Source organism: Elephantulus edwardii, unplaced genomic scaffold (genome assembly GCF_000299155.1).
Source record: "Elephantulus edwardii isolate Elephantulus edwardi_28Jun2011 unplaced genomic scaffold, EleEdw1.0 scaffold00483, whole genome shotgun sequence".
Classification (NCBI taxonomy): Eukaryota; Metazoa; Chordata; class Mammalia; order Macroscelidea; family Macroscelididae; genus Elephantulus; species Elephantulus edwardii.
In genome coordinates, this window is record NW_006400233.1 from 342,043 (window position 1) to 358,382 (window position 16,340).

Genomic DNA, 16,340 nt, shown 5'->3' on the forward strand with positions numbered 1-16,340 from the left:
TAGTACAATCCACTATGCAACCTTCATTCTGGACTCTTGTCATAACCATAATACTCAATCATATATCACTTTTAAACAGTTCTCTCCCTTATCTGTTTCAATGCATTATACATAAAAATTTAACCAATTTTTGTCAGTCTCACCCCAACCCTGATGTCAGTCCCATTTTACAACAGTGGCACTATGCAGTATTTGCCCTTTTGTGACTAAGATTTCACTCAGCATAATGTCCTCCAAGGTCACCCATTTTGAATAATATTGCATGAGTTCCTTGTTTTTCAATGCAGTGTAGTATTCCATTGTGTGAATATACTAGAGCTTCTCTTTCCATTCATTTGTTGATAGGCACTTAGGTTGTTTCCAACTCTTTTCCATTGTGAACAAAGCCACAATAAACATGGGTGTGCATATATCTGTCTGGGTGGCAGTTATGGTTTCTTTAGTGTATATTCCCAGTAATGGAATTACTGGGTCAAATGGTATTTCTATTTGCAATTTTTTGAGAGAGCACCATACAGCGTTCCATAGTGGTTGCACCATTTTATACTCCCACCAATAGTAAATAAGTGTTCCAGTTTCTCCGCAGCCTCGCCAACATTTATGTTTGCTGTAACCCTTTTATTTTAGTTGCTTCTGTTGTGACATTGCCCATTTCATCTCTTACTCGGATTGTGTCTTTTTTACCTCCTTTGTTAGTTTTGGAAGCAATTTGCCAATTTTATTGACTTTTTGAAGAGAACAAACTCCTGGTTTTGTTGATGGTTTCAATTGTTTTTTATTTCATTTATACCTGTTCTAATTTGTTTTTTTAGATGGTGTCTGGTTGTGGGTTTTTTTTGGTTTTTTTCTTCTTTTTCAATTTGAGATTTTGTGTTAGAATCAATTATTTTTTTTCTTGCCTTTTCATGTTTTTGCTTATTGCTATGAACTGACTTCTGATTATTGCTTTGCCTGTTTCCCAGAGGTTTTGGTAAGTTATGTTTTCATTGTCATTTATTTCAAGAAACTTTTTAGTTTCAGTTTTTATTTCTTCTAGTACCCACTCATGGTCAAGCAAGTTGTTGTTGAGCTTCCAAATGTATGGTGGTTGTTTTTTTCCCGCCTTTATCCTCTTGTTAGTAATTTCTAATTTTGTAGCATTGTGGTCTAAGAAGATGCTTTGTATTATTTGTATTTTTTTTAATTTATTGATGCTTGCCTTGTGACCTAAAGTGTGATCTACTCTGGAGAGCTGTCCAACCACATTGGAGAACTTATACCTTTGAGATCCAGTTGGTTTATTGTGTGGTTTAATTCTTCAGCATCTTTGTTGAGTTTCTTTCTGGTAGTTCTATTTTTTTCTTGAGAGTGGTGTATTGAAGTCTTTAATACTATAGTGTCTATTTCCTTTTTTAATTCTGTTAATGTTTGTTTTGCATATTTTGTAGCTCTATCTTTTGGTGCATAGATATTTATTTTTATGTCCTTTTGTTCTGTTGAACCTTTAATCATTATGTAGTGACCTTCATTGTCCTTTGTGATGGTTTCTGCAGTGAAATCTATGTTATCAGAGATTAATATCACTATTCATGCTTTTTTTCTGGTTGCCATTTGCATAGTATATTTTTTCCCACCTTTTTAAGTCTTTATCTTCACTTTTCAGGCATGTCTCCTGCAGACAGCATATTGATGGGTTTAATTTTTTGGTTTTTGGTGTGTGTTTTTTTTCAATCCAGTCTCCTACTCATTTCTTCTTCAGTGGTGCATTTAAACCATTCACATTCAGTGTGATTATTGAGAGGCAAGGTTTTATTGGTATTATTTTGTTGAGCTCTTTTTGGTGTTGTCGCTGGTTACTTTGGACTGTCCTGCTTTTTGTGGTACCCCTGTAAGGAGGACGTCTCTCAGTGTTTTCTGCAATGCTGGTCTTATTTTTACAAACTCGCTTAGGTTCTGCTTTTCTGAGCATATATTGGTCTTTCCTTGATATATGATGGACAGTTTTGCTGGGTATAGTATTCTTGGTTGACAGTTGTGTTCTTTGAGTGTTTTATATATGCCATTCCACTGTCTTCTTGCTCACATGGTTTCTGCTGAGATATCAGCACTTAATCTTATTTACTCTCACTTATTGGTTACTCTTTGAAACCCTAGCTGCCTCCAGAATTCTCTCCTTATCTTTGGTTCTGGCAAATTTGACTATGATATACCTTGGTGTTTTTCTTTTGGGGTCTGTTCTATATGGTGTTTGCTCAGTTTTTGAATATATATTCTTTCATTCCTCATTATGTTTGGAAAGTTTTCTTCTATTAATTCTTCCACATCTTTCTCAGTACCTTTACTTACTTCTTCCTATTCTGGGATTCTGATTATGTGCATTTTATTCTTCCTGATGGTGTTCCACATTATTCTTAGGCTTCCTTCTTTTTCCTTTCTTTTTGATTCTTTTTTGTTGTTGTTGTTCTAGCAGATTAGTGGTGCCAATTCTTTTATTTCACTGGTTCTGTGTTCCATCTCTTCAATTCTGTTCATATGTCCCTCCAACATGTTAACAGCATCCAAAACATTGGTCCTCATATTTGGGATTGTGTTTTGTTTTTCCAGATCCTCTAATGCCTCACTTGTTTTATCTGCAAGTTTTATTGTTTTGGATTGTTTTTGTAAGCTCCTCCTTGTTTTTGCTTGCCTCTTCTGTAATTCTTCAAGTTAGTCTTTCACCCATTCAAAAATATTCAATTATCGTTCTTTTAAAGTATGCATCAGAAAGTTCCATCAGACTTTCTGGCTTCAGGAAATCCATTGATATTGTCAGTTTTCGGAGTGACATCTGGCTTTGGGTTTGTGTAAGGGGTGCTGTAGCCTGCTTCCTATGTGACATTACTGTGGTAGAATTTTTCATGCCTGGGGTGATAGCAGGCTCTTGGTCTGAAGTTACTGGTCCAGAGGAGGGTCAGACAGCTACGCTGCCATAGTTTCTCTCTGAACTTTTGACTTAAGACTTGCTTCAGTTCAGGAGAGATAAGGTCTGTGAATTAGCACCCTCCTCTGTCAGACAACTGCTGCAGCTAGGCCAGTCCACGGTGCTCTGGGCTAAAGGCTTCTCATGCTTTGTGAGGTGATAGGAAACGAAATGGGTTCATCTGTGTTACAAAACTGTCTTGGTACAGTTTTGAGGGGTGACAGTGGATTGTTCTCTAGACACTGCGCCTGGGGTCTCCATGCTGTGGGGCCAGGTCCTCCAGATCGTGGGGTCAGGTCCTCCATCCTCTGTTGAGGTGGAAATTCCAGGAGGCTAGGGCAGGACTTCAGGTAGCGAGTGGAGCATCTAGGCATTGAGGCTGGGATTTAGAGGTGGAAGGCTGGTGCCAGGCTTTTCGGTGGCAGCTGGGAGAGTCCTAGCAGCAGTGCAAGGTCCTTCATGTGGGTGGGTTCAGGGGTCCAGGTGTCGAGACCAGGACCCTCCAGTTGGAGGTGGGGTCTGCAAGCCAGTGGTGCCACAGTCTAGTGCTCCAAGCCAAGAGATCAGTTCAGGACACACTATGAAATTTTTAAGGTACATACCTAGTTAATTGTCTGGATACATGGCATAGAAGCAATGTGTGCAGAAGCAATGCACTGAGAAGCCCATCCTGTACCTGTTAACAACCTCATTCTCTTCTCCATCCATCATGGTGCTGCCAGTTGGTGCAGGGGTGAGAATCTTTGTCTTTTTGATGTTGAGCTTCAATCCATATTGAAGACTACAGTGCTTGATGTCCAGCAGCAAGTGCTTCAGGGCCTCCTCAGTTTTAGCAAGCAAAGCTGTGTCAGCTGCATAACGTTGGTTGTTGATGAATCTTCCTCCAATTTTGATGCCACATTCCTTCTCATAAAGCCCAGCCTCCCGAATGATATGCTCTTCGTTAAGATTGTAAAGGTATGGAGGCAAGACACATCTTTGATGCACTCACTCCCTTTCTGATTCTGGACCATGCATTGTTTCCCCGCTCTGTTCTGAGGACTGCTTCTGGGTCCAAGTATAGATTTCACGTAAGGACAATCAAATGTTTTGGGATTCCCATTCTCCTCAAGGTTAACTACAATTTGTTGTGATCTACACAATCAAATGCCTTTGCGTGGTCAATGAAACACAGATAGCTATCCTTCTGGTATTTTTTACTTTCTGCCAAGATCCATCTGACATTGGCAACAATCTGTGGTATAAACAGAATGCAAAATACAGCCAGAAATAAATGCACAATCTGGAAAAGAAAGAAAGAAAAAAAGATGAATGGGACCTTCTAAAGGTCCTGTGTGCATTTACAACAGAGTGAAAAGAAAACCTGCTGAGTGGGGGGAAAAAACCCCATTTGGCAATACCATCTCAGACAAGTGTCTCATATCAAAAGTTTACAGGATCATACAGGGCCTCCACAAGAAAAGGACTGAAAACACAATTACAAAATGGGCAAAAGACAAGGAAAGAATTTTCAGAGGAAGATATTTGGATGGCTATCAGACACATGAAGAAATGCTCAAAATCACTGGCAATAAGAGAGATGCAAATCAAAACCACAATGAGATACCATCTCACCCCAGTATCAATGGCAAAATTTAATAGGACAGCAATTAATAAATATTGGAGAGGATGTGGTGAGATAGGAACTCTTACACATTGTTGGTGGGATTGTAAAATGGTACAACCACTGGTTCGCTCCCAGGTTTCGGCACAAAAAAATGGTACAACCACTTTGGAAGGCAGTGTGGTGCTTCCTCAAAAAAGCTGAGCATAGAAATTCCATATGACTCATTGTTTGGAATATACCCAGAAAGAATGGGAACTGAGGCACCACTAATGGAGACTTACATCAATATTCATAGCAGCATTATTCACTATTGTAAGAACATCAAAACAACCCACATGCCCAACCATAATTGAATGGATTGAAAAATCCTGGAACATGCATTCATGTGGTGGAATACTACACAGCACCTAGGAAGGAGCAATGATTTTGTCAATTACTACTTAATATGTGAGGGACTGGAGAGCATTATACAAAGTGAACTAAGTCCCATAAAGACAAATAGTGTATAAGACCTTAATTGCGGTGAAGAGAGTTGGTTAATCTTATGGTTGTACATTATACTAAGTGAACTAAGTCCCATAAAGACAAATAGTGTATAAGACCTTAATTGTGATGAGGAGAGTTGGTTAATCTTATGGTTGCACAATTTGATGAGTGGGGGGAGGAGTGGGTAAAGGAAATGGGAAATATCCGGTGTGAAAAACAATGTATATGAACTTTGTATGTATACCAGTAGAAAAGAAAAATTTTATTTAAAATGAAAAGTTAAGGAGTCTTTCTTTTACATTGATCTGTGCCCTTCTTTTCCTCAGTTAACAGTCTCTGAGGCCCTCTCTGCACAGAAGCTGGCCTTACACTTAGGACTTTTCTGGGAATATGTAGAAAGTAGTTAGTGGATAATATATAACAGAGAACAGTGAAAATATGAGACCATATTTGAAGCAAGCTGACCAGCTGCCAGGCCCCATGCCTTCCAATAAATCTGGAAGGACCCCCAAGAGAAGAGAAACAGGGAGTTGTATAATCAAAGCTAGTATTTTGGTGTTATCAAATTGTAGCTTTTTAAAAAGAATTTTTTGAAATTATTAACTTTAATGAAAATTTGCAGATACTTCGGATTTCCATTCATTCATTGTTGCATTTTTCTTCCCTCCCAACTTCCCTTCCCCCACAGTACACTACCCTCTTGGAAAAGTAAAAGAAAAATTATTTCATTGTTTTACAATCCCTCCCCACAGGTCCACTCCACTGTGCAGCCTTTGTTCTGGACTCCCGTCAAGACAAAAATACCTAATCACTTATCCCTTTTAAACAGTTTTCTCCCTCGTTTCAATGAAGTATACATTATTGAACCCATCTTTCTCAGTCTCCCCCCAACCTCGATGTCAGTCCTGTTTTACAACAGTGGCACCATGCAGTATTTGTCCTTTTGTGACTGAGATACTTCACTCAGCATAATGTCCTCCAGGGTCACCCATTTTGAATAATATTTCATGAGTTCCTTGTTTTTCAAGGCAGCATAGTATTCCATTGTGTGAATATACCACATTCGTTTGCTGATGGGCACTTAGATTGTTTCCAACGTCTCGCTGTTGTGAACAAAGCTGCGATAAACATGGGTGTGCATATATCTGCTTGGGTGGCAGTTAGGGTCTCTTTGGGTATATTCCCAGTAGTGGAATTTCTGGGTCAAATATTCTATTAGCAAATTTCTGAGAAAGCACCACACTACCTTCCACAGTGGTTGCACCATTTTACACTTCCACCAACAGTGAATAAGGGTTCCAGTTTCTCCACAACCTCACCAGTATTTGTTGCTTGCTGCTCTGTTAACTTTTGCTATTCTGACTGGGATGAGATGATATCTCATAGTTGCTGTGATTTGCATCTCTCTTAGAGCTAGGGATTTTGAACATTTCTTCATGTGCTTGTTGGCCATTTGTATGTCTTCTTTGGTGATATTTTAGCTCTTGTATAATGACTTTTAGTCCATGTGATCAAGCTTTATTTTTAAAAATATGTTTCTTTTTTTATGCAGATTCCCCTTTCCTTCATTGACATTGTTTCATCCAATCATTTCCATACATTGTGTTTTATAAAATTAATCACCATTTGACTATGTTCACTATTAAACTGTCTTTTCAAATCCCTACTAGATTTTTTTCCATTCCCTTAACGACCTCCCTCCACCCATCAAATTGTGCAAACCTGTGATTTACGCCTACCCATTCTCACTCCTCAGCTCCCACCTCTTCTCCCCTTGGACCACTATACATGTTTTACTAGTTATCCTTCTATTTTTACAGTAATAGTTTCATGTAGTATTTGTCTTTATGAGACTTAAGTTACTCAGCATAACTCTCCAGTCTCTCTCAAATTATATAATAGTTTTCAAAATCATTGCTCCTGAATGCTACATAGTATTTCATCATGTAAATGCACCACAATTTCTCAACCCATTCAGTTGTGGTTGGACACTTGGGCTGTTTCCATGTTCTGGCAATAGTGAATAATGCTATGAACACTGATGTACAAATCTCCATTTGTGTCTCAGTTCTGTATTCCTTGGAGTACTAGTAGTGGAATAACTGGGTCATAGGGAGTTTCTATGTTCAGCTTTTTAAGGAAACATCAAACTGTCTTCCAGAGTGGTTGTACCATTTTACAATCCCTTCAACAGTGTATGAGAGTTTCTATCTTGCCACATCCTCCCCAACATTTATTACTTGCTTCTGTGCTAAACTATACCACTGCTGCTGGGGTAAGATGGTATATTTCATTGTGGTTTTGATTTGTATTTCTCTTATTGCCAGTGACTCAGAACATTTCTTCATGTATCTGTTGGCCATCTGAATGCCTTCCTCTGTCAAAAGTCTTTCCAAGGTTTTCTTTTGACCTTATTGCAAAATGTTTTTTATATACACAGGGATTTCATCTTTAGAAGATTCCATTAATAAATTTTATCCTCTCCAAATTGTATAATTCTGGCTATATTTGTCAGCCTCTTTATATCATAGGTGAGGCCTTCTAAGCTTGGCCCCATTTTATCTCTTATGAATTTTATGGTGTTGGATTTACCCCTAGGTCTCTGATCCACTTTGGGTTTATTTTTGTATATAGTGTGAGATGTGGATCCTGTTTCCACTTTCTGCAGGTAGCAGTCCAGTTTTTCCAGCACTATTTGTTGAAGAGGTTGTCATCTCCCCATGTGATAGGTTTTGTTTCCTTGTCAAATATCAGTTGATCATAGATACATGGGTCCATTTCTGGGTTTTTTAGTCTGTTTCATTGGTCTATGTGCCTATCATTGTACTAGTACCATACTGGTGTTGGCATTACAGCTGTGCTGCAGGTTTTGCTGGAATACCAATTGACATATTTCAGGAAAGAGATGCTGTCCTGGATGTGCTCACCAGGTCATGCCAAGAAATCTGGAGGACAGCTGCCTGGCCAACTGACTGGAAAAATTCTGTATTTGTTCCCATTCCAAAAAATGGTAACCCAAAAGAATGTGGAAATTATGGAACAGTATCACTAATATCACACACAAGCAAGATCCTGCTGAAAATTTTTCAGAAACGACTGATACAGTACATCAGCAGAGAACTGCCAGATGTGCAGAGTGAGTTTAGAAAAGGCCATGGCACTAGGGACATCATAGCCAATGTTAGATGAATCTTGGCTGAAGGTCATGGCACTAGGGACATCATAGTCAATGTTAGTTGGATCTTGGCTGAAATCAGAGAATACCAGAGGAATGTCTGTCTTTCATTGACTATGCAAAGGCATTTGACTGTGTGGATCACAACAAATTGTGGCTGACCTTGAGAAGAATGGGAATCCCAGAACACTTAATTGTGCTCCTGTGAAACCTATATTTGGACCAGGAAGCAGTAGTTAGAACAGAGCAAATAAATACTGCATGGTTCAGGATCAGGAAAAGTGTACATCAAGGATGCATCTCATCTCCATACTTTTTCAATCTATATGCAGAACAGATCATTTGGGAGGTTGAGCTTTATAAGGAGGAATGTGGCATCCAGATTGGAGGAAGACTTACCGACAACCTGCATTATGCAGATACAACCTTGCTTGCTGAAACTGAAGAGGACATGAGACATTTGCTGCAGAAGATCAAGGACTGCAAGCTTCAGTATGGACTGAAGCTCAATATCAAGTACACAAATATTTTCACCACTGGACTGTGGAGCAGCTTCAAGATGAATGAAGAAATTGAGGTTGTTGATAACTTCAGATTGCTTGGTTCCATAATCAACACTCTTGGCACCAGCAGTTAGGAAATAAAAAAATTAATTTCACTGGGTAAATTGCTGTCATGGACCTCTCCACAGTACAGAAGAGCAATGCTGTCAGTCTGGAGACTAAGGTGCACATGATTCAGGCCATGGCTTTCACAATTACTTGCTATGCATCTGAGAGCTGGACAATAACTAAAGATGACTGAAGAAGGATCAATGCCTTTGAATTGTGGTGCTAGAGAAGAGTGTTGAACATAACATGGACTGCCAGGAGAACAAACAGTTCTGTCCTAGAGAGGATAAAACCAGGCTTCTCCCTGGAGGCAAGGATTCTGAAGCTTTTTCTCACTTACTTTGGGCACATGGTCAGGAGCGACTAGTCCTTAGAGAAGGACATAATGCTTGGAAGGGTCGAGAAGCAGCACAGTAGAGGAAGACCCAATATGAGACAGATTGACTCAGTGATTAGAGAAAAGAGATTAAGTCTGTTGGAAACAAACTGTCTCAGGACAGGCCAGGTTTCAGAGCTAGTGTATGTAGGGTTACTATGAGTCACAGGTGACTTGATGGCACATAACAACAACAACAGTAGTTTTGAGGTAAGGAGTGCTATGACTCCCACATCATTTTTGTTTTTCAGAAGTTCTTTGCTTATTTGGGGTCCCTTTTCTGCCCAAATAAACTTGACAGTTGCCTTTTTGATCCCTTAGAACAATGAATTTGGCATCTGTATTAAGATTGCATTGAATATATAGATTGCTTTTGGTAGGATTGTCATTTTCCCCATATTGAGTTCTTCCTATACATGAACAGGAAACAGTACAATTTTGTTGTTGTTGTTGTTATGTGCCGTCGAGTCGCTTGTGACTCATAGTGACCCTATGTACAACAGCCCTAAACTCTGCTGTGTCCTGTGCCAATCGCACTATCTCTGACACTCCCATCCCGATTATCCCAGTCACTGAATCAATCCACCTCATAGAGGGCCTTCCTCTCCTGCGCTGTCCCTACACCCTCCCAAGCATGATGTCCTTCTCCAAAGACCAGTCTCTCCTCACAACATGTCCAAAGTATGTTAGACGGAGCCTCAGAATCCTTGCCTCCAAGGAGCCACCCAGTTTAAACCCTTTCCAGAACAAATCTGTTTGTTTTCCTAGCAGTCCATGGTATTCTCAATACTCTTCTCCAGCACCACAGTTCAAAGGCATCAATTCTCCTTCTATCCTCCTTGGTCATTGTCTGATGCATAACAAGTGATTGTGAAGACCATGGCCTGTATCAAAAGCACCTTAGTCTCCAGAGAGACACCATTATGGCTCTTCAGAACTTTGGAGAGGTTCCTAACAGAAGACTTTCCCATGGCAATGCACCTTTTAATTTCCTGGCTACTGGTGCCAAGAGTGTTGACTGTGGAGCCAAGCAAACTAAAGCTGTGTTCAATCTCTTCACATCCATCCTGATGCTGCCAATTGGTCCAGTGGTGAGAATCTTTGTCTTCTTGACATTGAGCCTCAATCCATATTGGAGGCTGCAGTCCTTGACCCTCTGCAGCAGGTGCTTCAGGTCCTCTTCAGTTTCAGTAAGCAGGGTTGTGTCATCTGCATAACGCAGATTGTTGATAAATTGTCCACAAATCTTGACCCCACATTTCTCCTCATAGAGCCCAGCCTCCCGGATAATCTGTTCTGCATATAGGTTGAAAAGGATGCAGTACAATTTGTTGTATTAAAATTATACTTTATGTTTGAGGGAAAAAAGGACCCTCTGGCTCTGTCAGTTTGCAAGCTCTCCTGAGTGTACCTCTTCCTTTTCTACCTGCACCTCCACAACATTGTGCTTCACCACAATGCATCCATGACATGTTTGTTGACCCAAGTGGCTGTAAAAATGGCCCCCAGCATGATGGAGATTGTGAAGATGGCACGGGATAGGGCAAGGTTCAGATCGATTGTTCATAGGGTTGCTATGAGTTGTAGTTGTTGCAACAGAATGTAACAACAATTACAGTTTCTGCTGAAGGCTGGCCATATAATGCCTTTCCTGGCACCAATCCAGAGAGTCTGGAGATAACTCCATTTTTACAGACGAGGGAACTCTGTTTTAATCATGGATTGAATCTGTAGAATTTGAGCTGGGAGGATAGTGTTGTTTCACTGTTACAAGCATAAGGCCTGCTTGTGCTAACTAGCTACAGGATCTTAGTTAACATACCACCATGGAGATTAGATTTCTGAATCTGTTAAATGGGAGGTAGCTGGAGATTGTGGTTATGATACAATGCAAAGGGCTTATCTCACTGTCTAGGACACTACTATGTCAGTCTAGAGACTAAGGTGTGCCTAATCCAGGCCATGGTCTTCACAACTACTTGCTACACATCAAAGGGCTGGACAGTGACTAAGGATGACAGAAAAAGAATTGATTGCTTTGAATTGTGGTGTTTGGAGAAGTCTTAAACATACCTTGGACTGCCAAGAAAACAAATTGGTCTGTCTTGGAGAGGGAGAGGATGAAACCGAGTTTCTGCTTGGAGGCTAGGATTTTGAAACTCCATCTCACATACTTTGGGCACATGGCAAGGAGAAATGCTTGTAAAGGTGGAAGGATAGTGCAGGAGAGGACTGATACAATAAACAGGGGCAATGGAGATTGGTGTGTTGGAATTAGTGAGTCTGGCTCAGAACAGGAAAGGGTTCAGAGTTGTTATACATAGGGTCGTTATGTGTAACAGGTGACTTGACATGCACATGACAATAGGAAAGGAATGAAACAACAATGAAAGGAACGGCTTCTGTTATTGATACTGGATTGTTGTTGAGCACCATCGAGCTGACTCTGACTCACAGAAATTCTATGTACAGCAGATAAAAACCCTAACCTTAACAAATGGAAGTTGTACACGAGGTGACAGGTCACAGATTGCCTGTATGGAAGGCAAAGTTTGTACCATTAAGTCAACATAACCTCCTTTAGAGCTCACAGTTGCTGGTAAAGAGTTAATTGGTATAATACTCTACAAATTATTTGCTCTTCTAAGGAATTACTAAGAAATGTCCACTTAAAATGAAGACCTAATTCTGATTTGGTGCAGTGGTTTTCAAATTATGCTGAAAAGGCACTGGAAATGCTTCAGGATTACTTCTGGGTCTTTGGGGTCCATGAGGAGCAGAGAAAACTAGCAGGCAGAGTAGAGTCCTTACCAAGATCTGGTTTTTGTAAGTCTTTTATATGTTGTGCTTGCATACATATTGTGTTTGAAGAAAAGGTCAGGTGGCTAAATGGACAAATTAATAACACTATTTGAGATTGACTGAATCCCAGATATACTACTTCCGGTGTGACCATGGCAAGTACCTGAATCTTTGTGGGACATTTTATCATCTACAAAGTTGGACTTCTGTTGGCCTTATGAGTTGTGAAGAATAAAATAACTGTAACAGCTATCACTTATGTGTGCTTACATCACATGTATCATTCATTTGACCTTGTTCTATGATGTAAGGACTACTATCATACACTTTCCCTATTGGCACAGCTAGGCATTTGGAGGAGTTAGAATTCTGAGAGCAGAAAGTCTGATTTCCTGACTATCCAACATTTTCCCCTGTTCCTGGAACAAGAATGTTCCACATTTGCCCTATTTAATGGTGTATGTCTCAGAGCAGCATTTGGCACATGATAAATCAGCATCTGATGAGAAATTCCCTCATCTTCTCCTAAGGAAAAGGCCCTGCACATCACCAGGAATATCCTGGAGATGAGAAGCACAGTTTTCTACCAGCAAGTAGAAGGGAGGAATTATCTTCCCCAACTGCAGCACTGGCAGCTCAGCTATCCTGCCCTACCCTCTGAAGTCCTGATTGGTTGTGGGGACCCAGAGAAGGTGCCATTCCTCTGTAAAAAGGAATAAAATTGTAGAGCCAGATTTTTTCCCATTTTCTGAGGAAGCAGCAGAAAGAGCACAGGAAGGACCATGTGACATAACACAACTTCAGAGTCCTCACTCCCAAAGTCATGACTCAGAAAGTTGACAGGGCACAAGGATAACCTGCATGGAAAAGGATGGGAAGCCAGACAGAGGAATGGTCTAGTGCAGAGATAAGGATCACATAAAATGTTTTACCTCAGAGTGGATGAAGATTACTGAGAGTGGGCTGGGAGTAGAGGCAAATGGAAATACTTTTTTTACAGAAAAGGGGCTCAAATAAGATTGGATTGTTTTAGGAACATAAAAGTACACTTACATACCTAGATCTGTGACCTAAGTCACACCTGCCATATATACCTGCTTGTCCTTTCATACTTCTCCTTTCAAGGGTTCCATAGCCCTATTTTCAGTCAGGGCAGATCTTGACTTTTGATTAGAGCCAAGTTTCCAGAGGCCAGTCAGCTAGTTGAACAAGGCAGGAGGATGATGGAGCAGCATCACTCCTGAGCCTCTCTCATTGCAGTTGAATAACCCAGATATTTACTTACAAGTAGATGAAGCAGGGGACAAAGGGTGAGAGAAGGTCACTACCCACAGGTTCAGGATACATGTGAACAGTATTTATTTTTCACGCATGCAACAAATACTTGAGTCTTTCTACATTTTGTGAGGTCCCACACTGGCTCTGGGGAACAAAGTATTAGAAACACTGGAACTGATCATGGTAGGGCTATGATCCAGCATAGATCACAGCACTTGCTGACATTCAATGAACAGTAATGAGCTCATGTAGGAAGGGGAGGGCAGAAGACTACAGTGGCTGAGAACAGAGGCTACTCTCACTCTATCCCATTTATTAATACCCAGATATGAGAAGCACCATAGTGCTTCATAGAAGCACCTCATTCCTAGAACTTTGTGGCAAGGACTGCAAGCCCAGGGAGGAAACCATTCTTTTTAGTGTCCAGATCCCTTAGGAAACTTACCTGCGGGGCTGGGGAGATGGTTGCTTGTCCTCTGAGAATAGCCCCCTAGCCTTTTCCTGTTAGAAGTCTCTAGGTCCCTGAGAGCATGACATACTGTCACTGAAGATCAGTCTGAACCACCTGAGCACACACATCTTGGTCTGAATGCTCAGGGTCCCGTCTTTGACCAGTTTAAAGCCTAGGATGGCAGGAAAGTGGGATTTGGGGGATGTGTGTGAAGAGCAAGGTTGTCCTGGCCTACAGTCTGCAGGAGAGCCTACCTAGCCCAAAGCACTGGTCCCACATGTGACCCAGGTCTCTCCAGGAAGCCTGCAGAATGGTTCTGCTCAGGAGGATCGCTTGCTGTCCAAAATGGCCTTCCAGTCATCTGTCCATGAGTGCAGCCTGCGTTTGGGGGGTGACAGCTGAAGGTGCTGATTGTGGCAGGCTGTGAAGAGTACATGTTCCCAGCTGGGATTTGCCTCAGCCCCTGTGGATGGGAAGCAGCACTGAGTCCAACAGCTTAATACTCCTGAGGGTGATTGCCTAGGTCAAAGCCCAACCCTGCTGCCTCCTCAGAAAGTGCTTCTGCCCTATGAACAGTTTCCCTTCTATAAAGTGTGACTATACCAGCCACAAACCTACAGGGTAGTGTGGGAATGAATGAGACATTGTATCTAATGTGAAGTTTTCATATTAGCATATGCACACATACATGCATTGCACAGACATATGCACGCAGAAAATATGCTATTACAGTTGCTGATGTGTACCATTAAGTCAGAACTAACAGCTTATTAAGTGACTTTACATGAGTTGTGAATAGCACTGAAGATTACTCATCTTTTTTCCTCAGAGTAGCTGGTGGATATGAACTGCCTGCCTTTGCCCTCTGGGCCACCAGAGCTCCATGCCGTGGCAGTAGATGCCATTATTCTCATGTGCACTACTGTTGTTTGGAGACCTATGTAGAGCTGGGAGCTGATAGCTGTTCGCTTCCAAAGCTTACTTAACTCTGGCTTTCAATTCCTCACATCTTCACTGCATGAGTGGAGTGTCACATGACTCTCAGGTAGTAGTGGCCCCAGCTCTACTCATTAAGGTTTTCATTGACACTGAAGGCCACAGCCCACCTTTAGTATGCATCAGTCTGGCTCTCTGGGGAAAGCTGTGCAGTTTGGAAGGAAGTGATCCCACCTCGTTCTGAATTTAGGGATGGATGCACTATGGACTCTACCCTCTGGATACCGGTGACTTATTTAGAGATAGGTGTGTTCCCCAAGCTAGTTCCAGGAACCATAAGGAAAGAAACAGCCTGTATCTCCTATGAGAAGACAAGGGATGAACACACTATCTTTGACTGGCATTGTGTGAATCCTTCAATTTAGCCATGCTTAAAACTATCTTATTTCTTGTCTTTTCAGTAACTGTGAAACAATTACTTCCCTCTCTCCTTTTTTGTCAGTCTAGGATTGGTTGGTTCATTTGAAAGAGGTCATCTGTAAACCAAAAGATTAACACAAACCTAACCTACCTTCAACCAGAGAAATTCCACTTGTTTTCATTTTCCATCTATTAGGTTCAGTCCAAGTTACTTTGATCATGCTGCTAATAAAACCTCCCTGGAAGCAGAATCCAGTTCTTATTTTACATGAGGAAACAAAGGCTTCAGAGGTTTAAAGTAATTCAATCTATACCACCCAGGATGTTAGCCCCAGGCTAAAACTTCCTGACTTTGAGTCTATTGCTCCTCCCAGGCTATCTTTCCAAAGACAAAAAAAATCTAATAAATATTTGGTGATAAAATGGGCCAGGTTGGAGGGGGAAAGAAGCCAAGAGAGGTCCACTTGAAAGGAGAATGTGGGGAGCAAGCTTTGTCCTATTTAAGCCTGCTGTAGGTCCCCCTTACTTACTCACTTGCTTTAAGCTACTTACCTGTTATATCTGCCCGATCATCTATGAGAAGGTCAGCAGAAATCACTGTCTTGTCCCTAGTTAGCACAACATGTTCCAGAAAGTCAGGGCCAAAGTGCTTCTCCACCCATGCATACTAGAATGTGAAAAGGAAGAGACAAGAGATGAGAAGAAAGTAGCAGCAACAGATATAAAGGTGTCCAGGCATTCTAGAGGATGAAAAGGAGTTCTAAAATAAAAGGGAGTAAAAGTGCCTAACAGAGAAGTAAACTCTGGCTAGGCACTGAACTTTGAGGAAGACGTCCTGTTTGACCAGCAGAGAAAACTAACGCTCAAAGCTGAAATGATTTTCAAACACTGTTCAACTAAAAGCAACAAAACCATGATTCCCTACTCAAACCTGGACTTGGCACACTGCCCTTCATTTCAATTCAGCACAACACTTTTTAAAACCTACTTTATAAAAAACCTTACTGTGATTTGGGTGAAGTTTTACAGAGAAAATGTGCTTTTCTTTTTTTTATTAAATTTTATTAGCTTTAATGAACATTTACAGAGATTTTGGGTTTTCATTCATTCATTGTTGCAGTGTTTTCTCCACCCTCCTCCCCAGTTCGTTCTTCTTCCCCCTCCCCATGTCTGTTTTAATTGTCCAATTGCCACAGTGCTTGTCAAAGCCAGTTCTCATTAATCTCCTTTGTCAGTGTGTCCCTTGCCATTCCCTATCACT

At 41.0% G+C, this 16,340-nt stretch overlaps 1 protein-coding gene across 1 annotated transcript in view; it reads right to left on the reverse strand.

Annotated features, from left to right (window-relative positions):
- Positions 1–14,043: 14,043 nt before the first annotated feature.
- The window catches only part of NT5M (5',3'-nucleotidase, mitochondrial), a 116,452-nt gene continuing 114,155 nt past the window's right edge, over positions 14,044–16,340 (reverse strand). The window contains exons 4-5 of the mRNA XM_006902984.1: positions 15,632–15,746; positions 14,044–14,186 (exon numbers count right to left, since the gene is read on the reverse strand). Coding sequence (XP_006903046.1) covers positions 14,044–14,186; positions 15,632–15,746 — 258 coding nt within the window. The remainder of the gene's footprint in view (positions 14,187–15,631; positions 15,747–16,340) is intronic.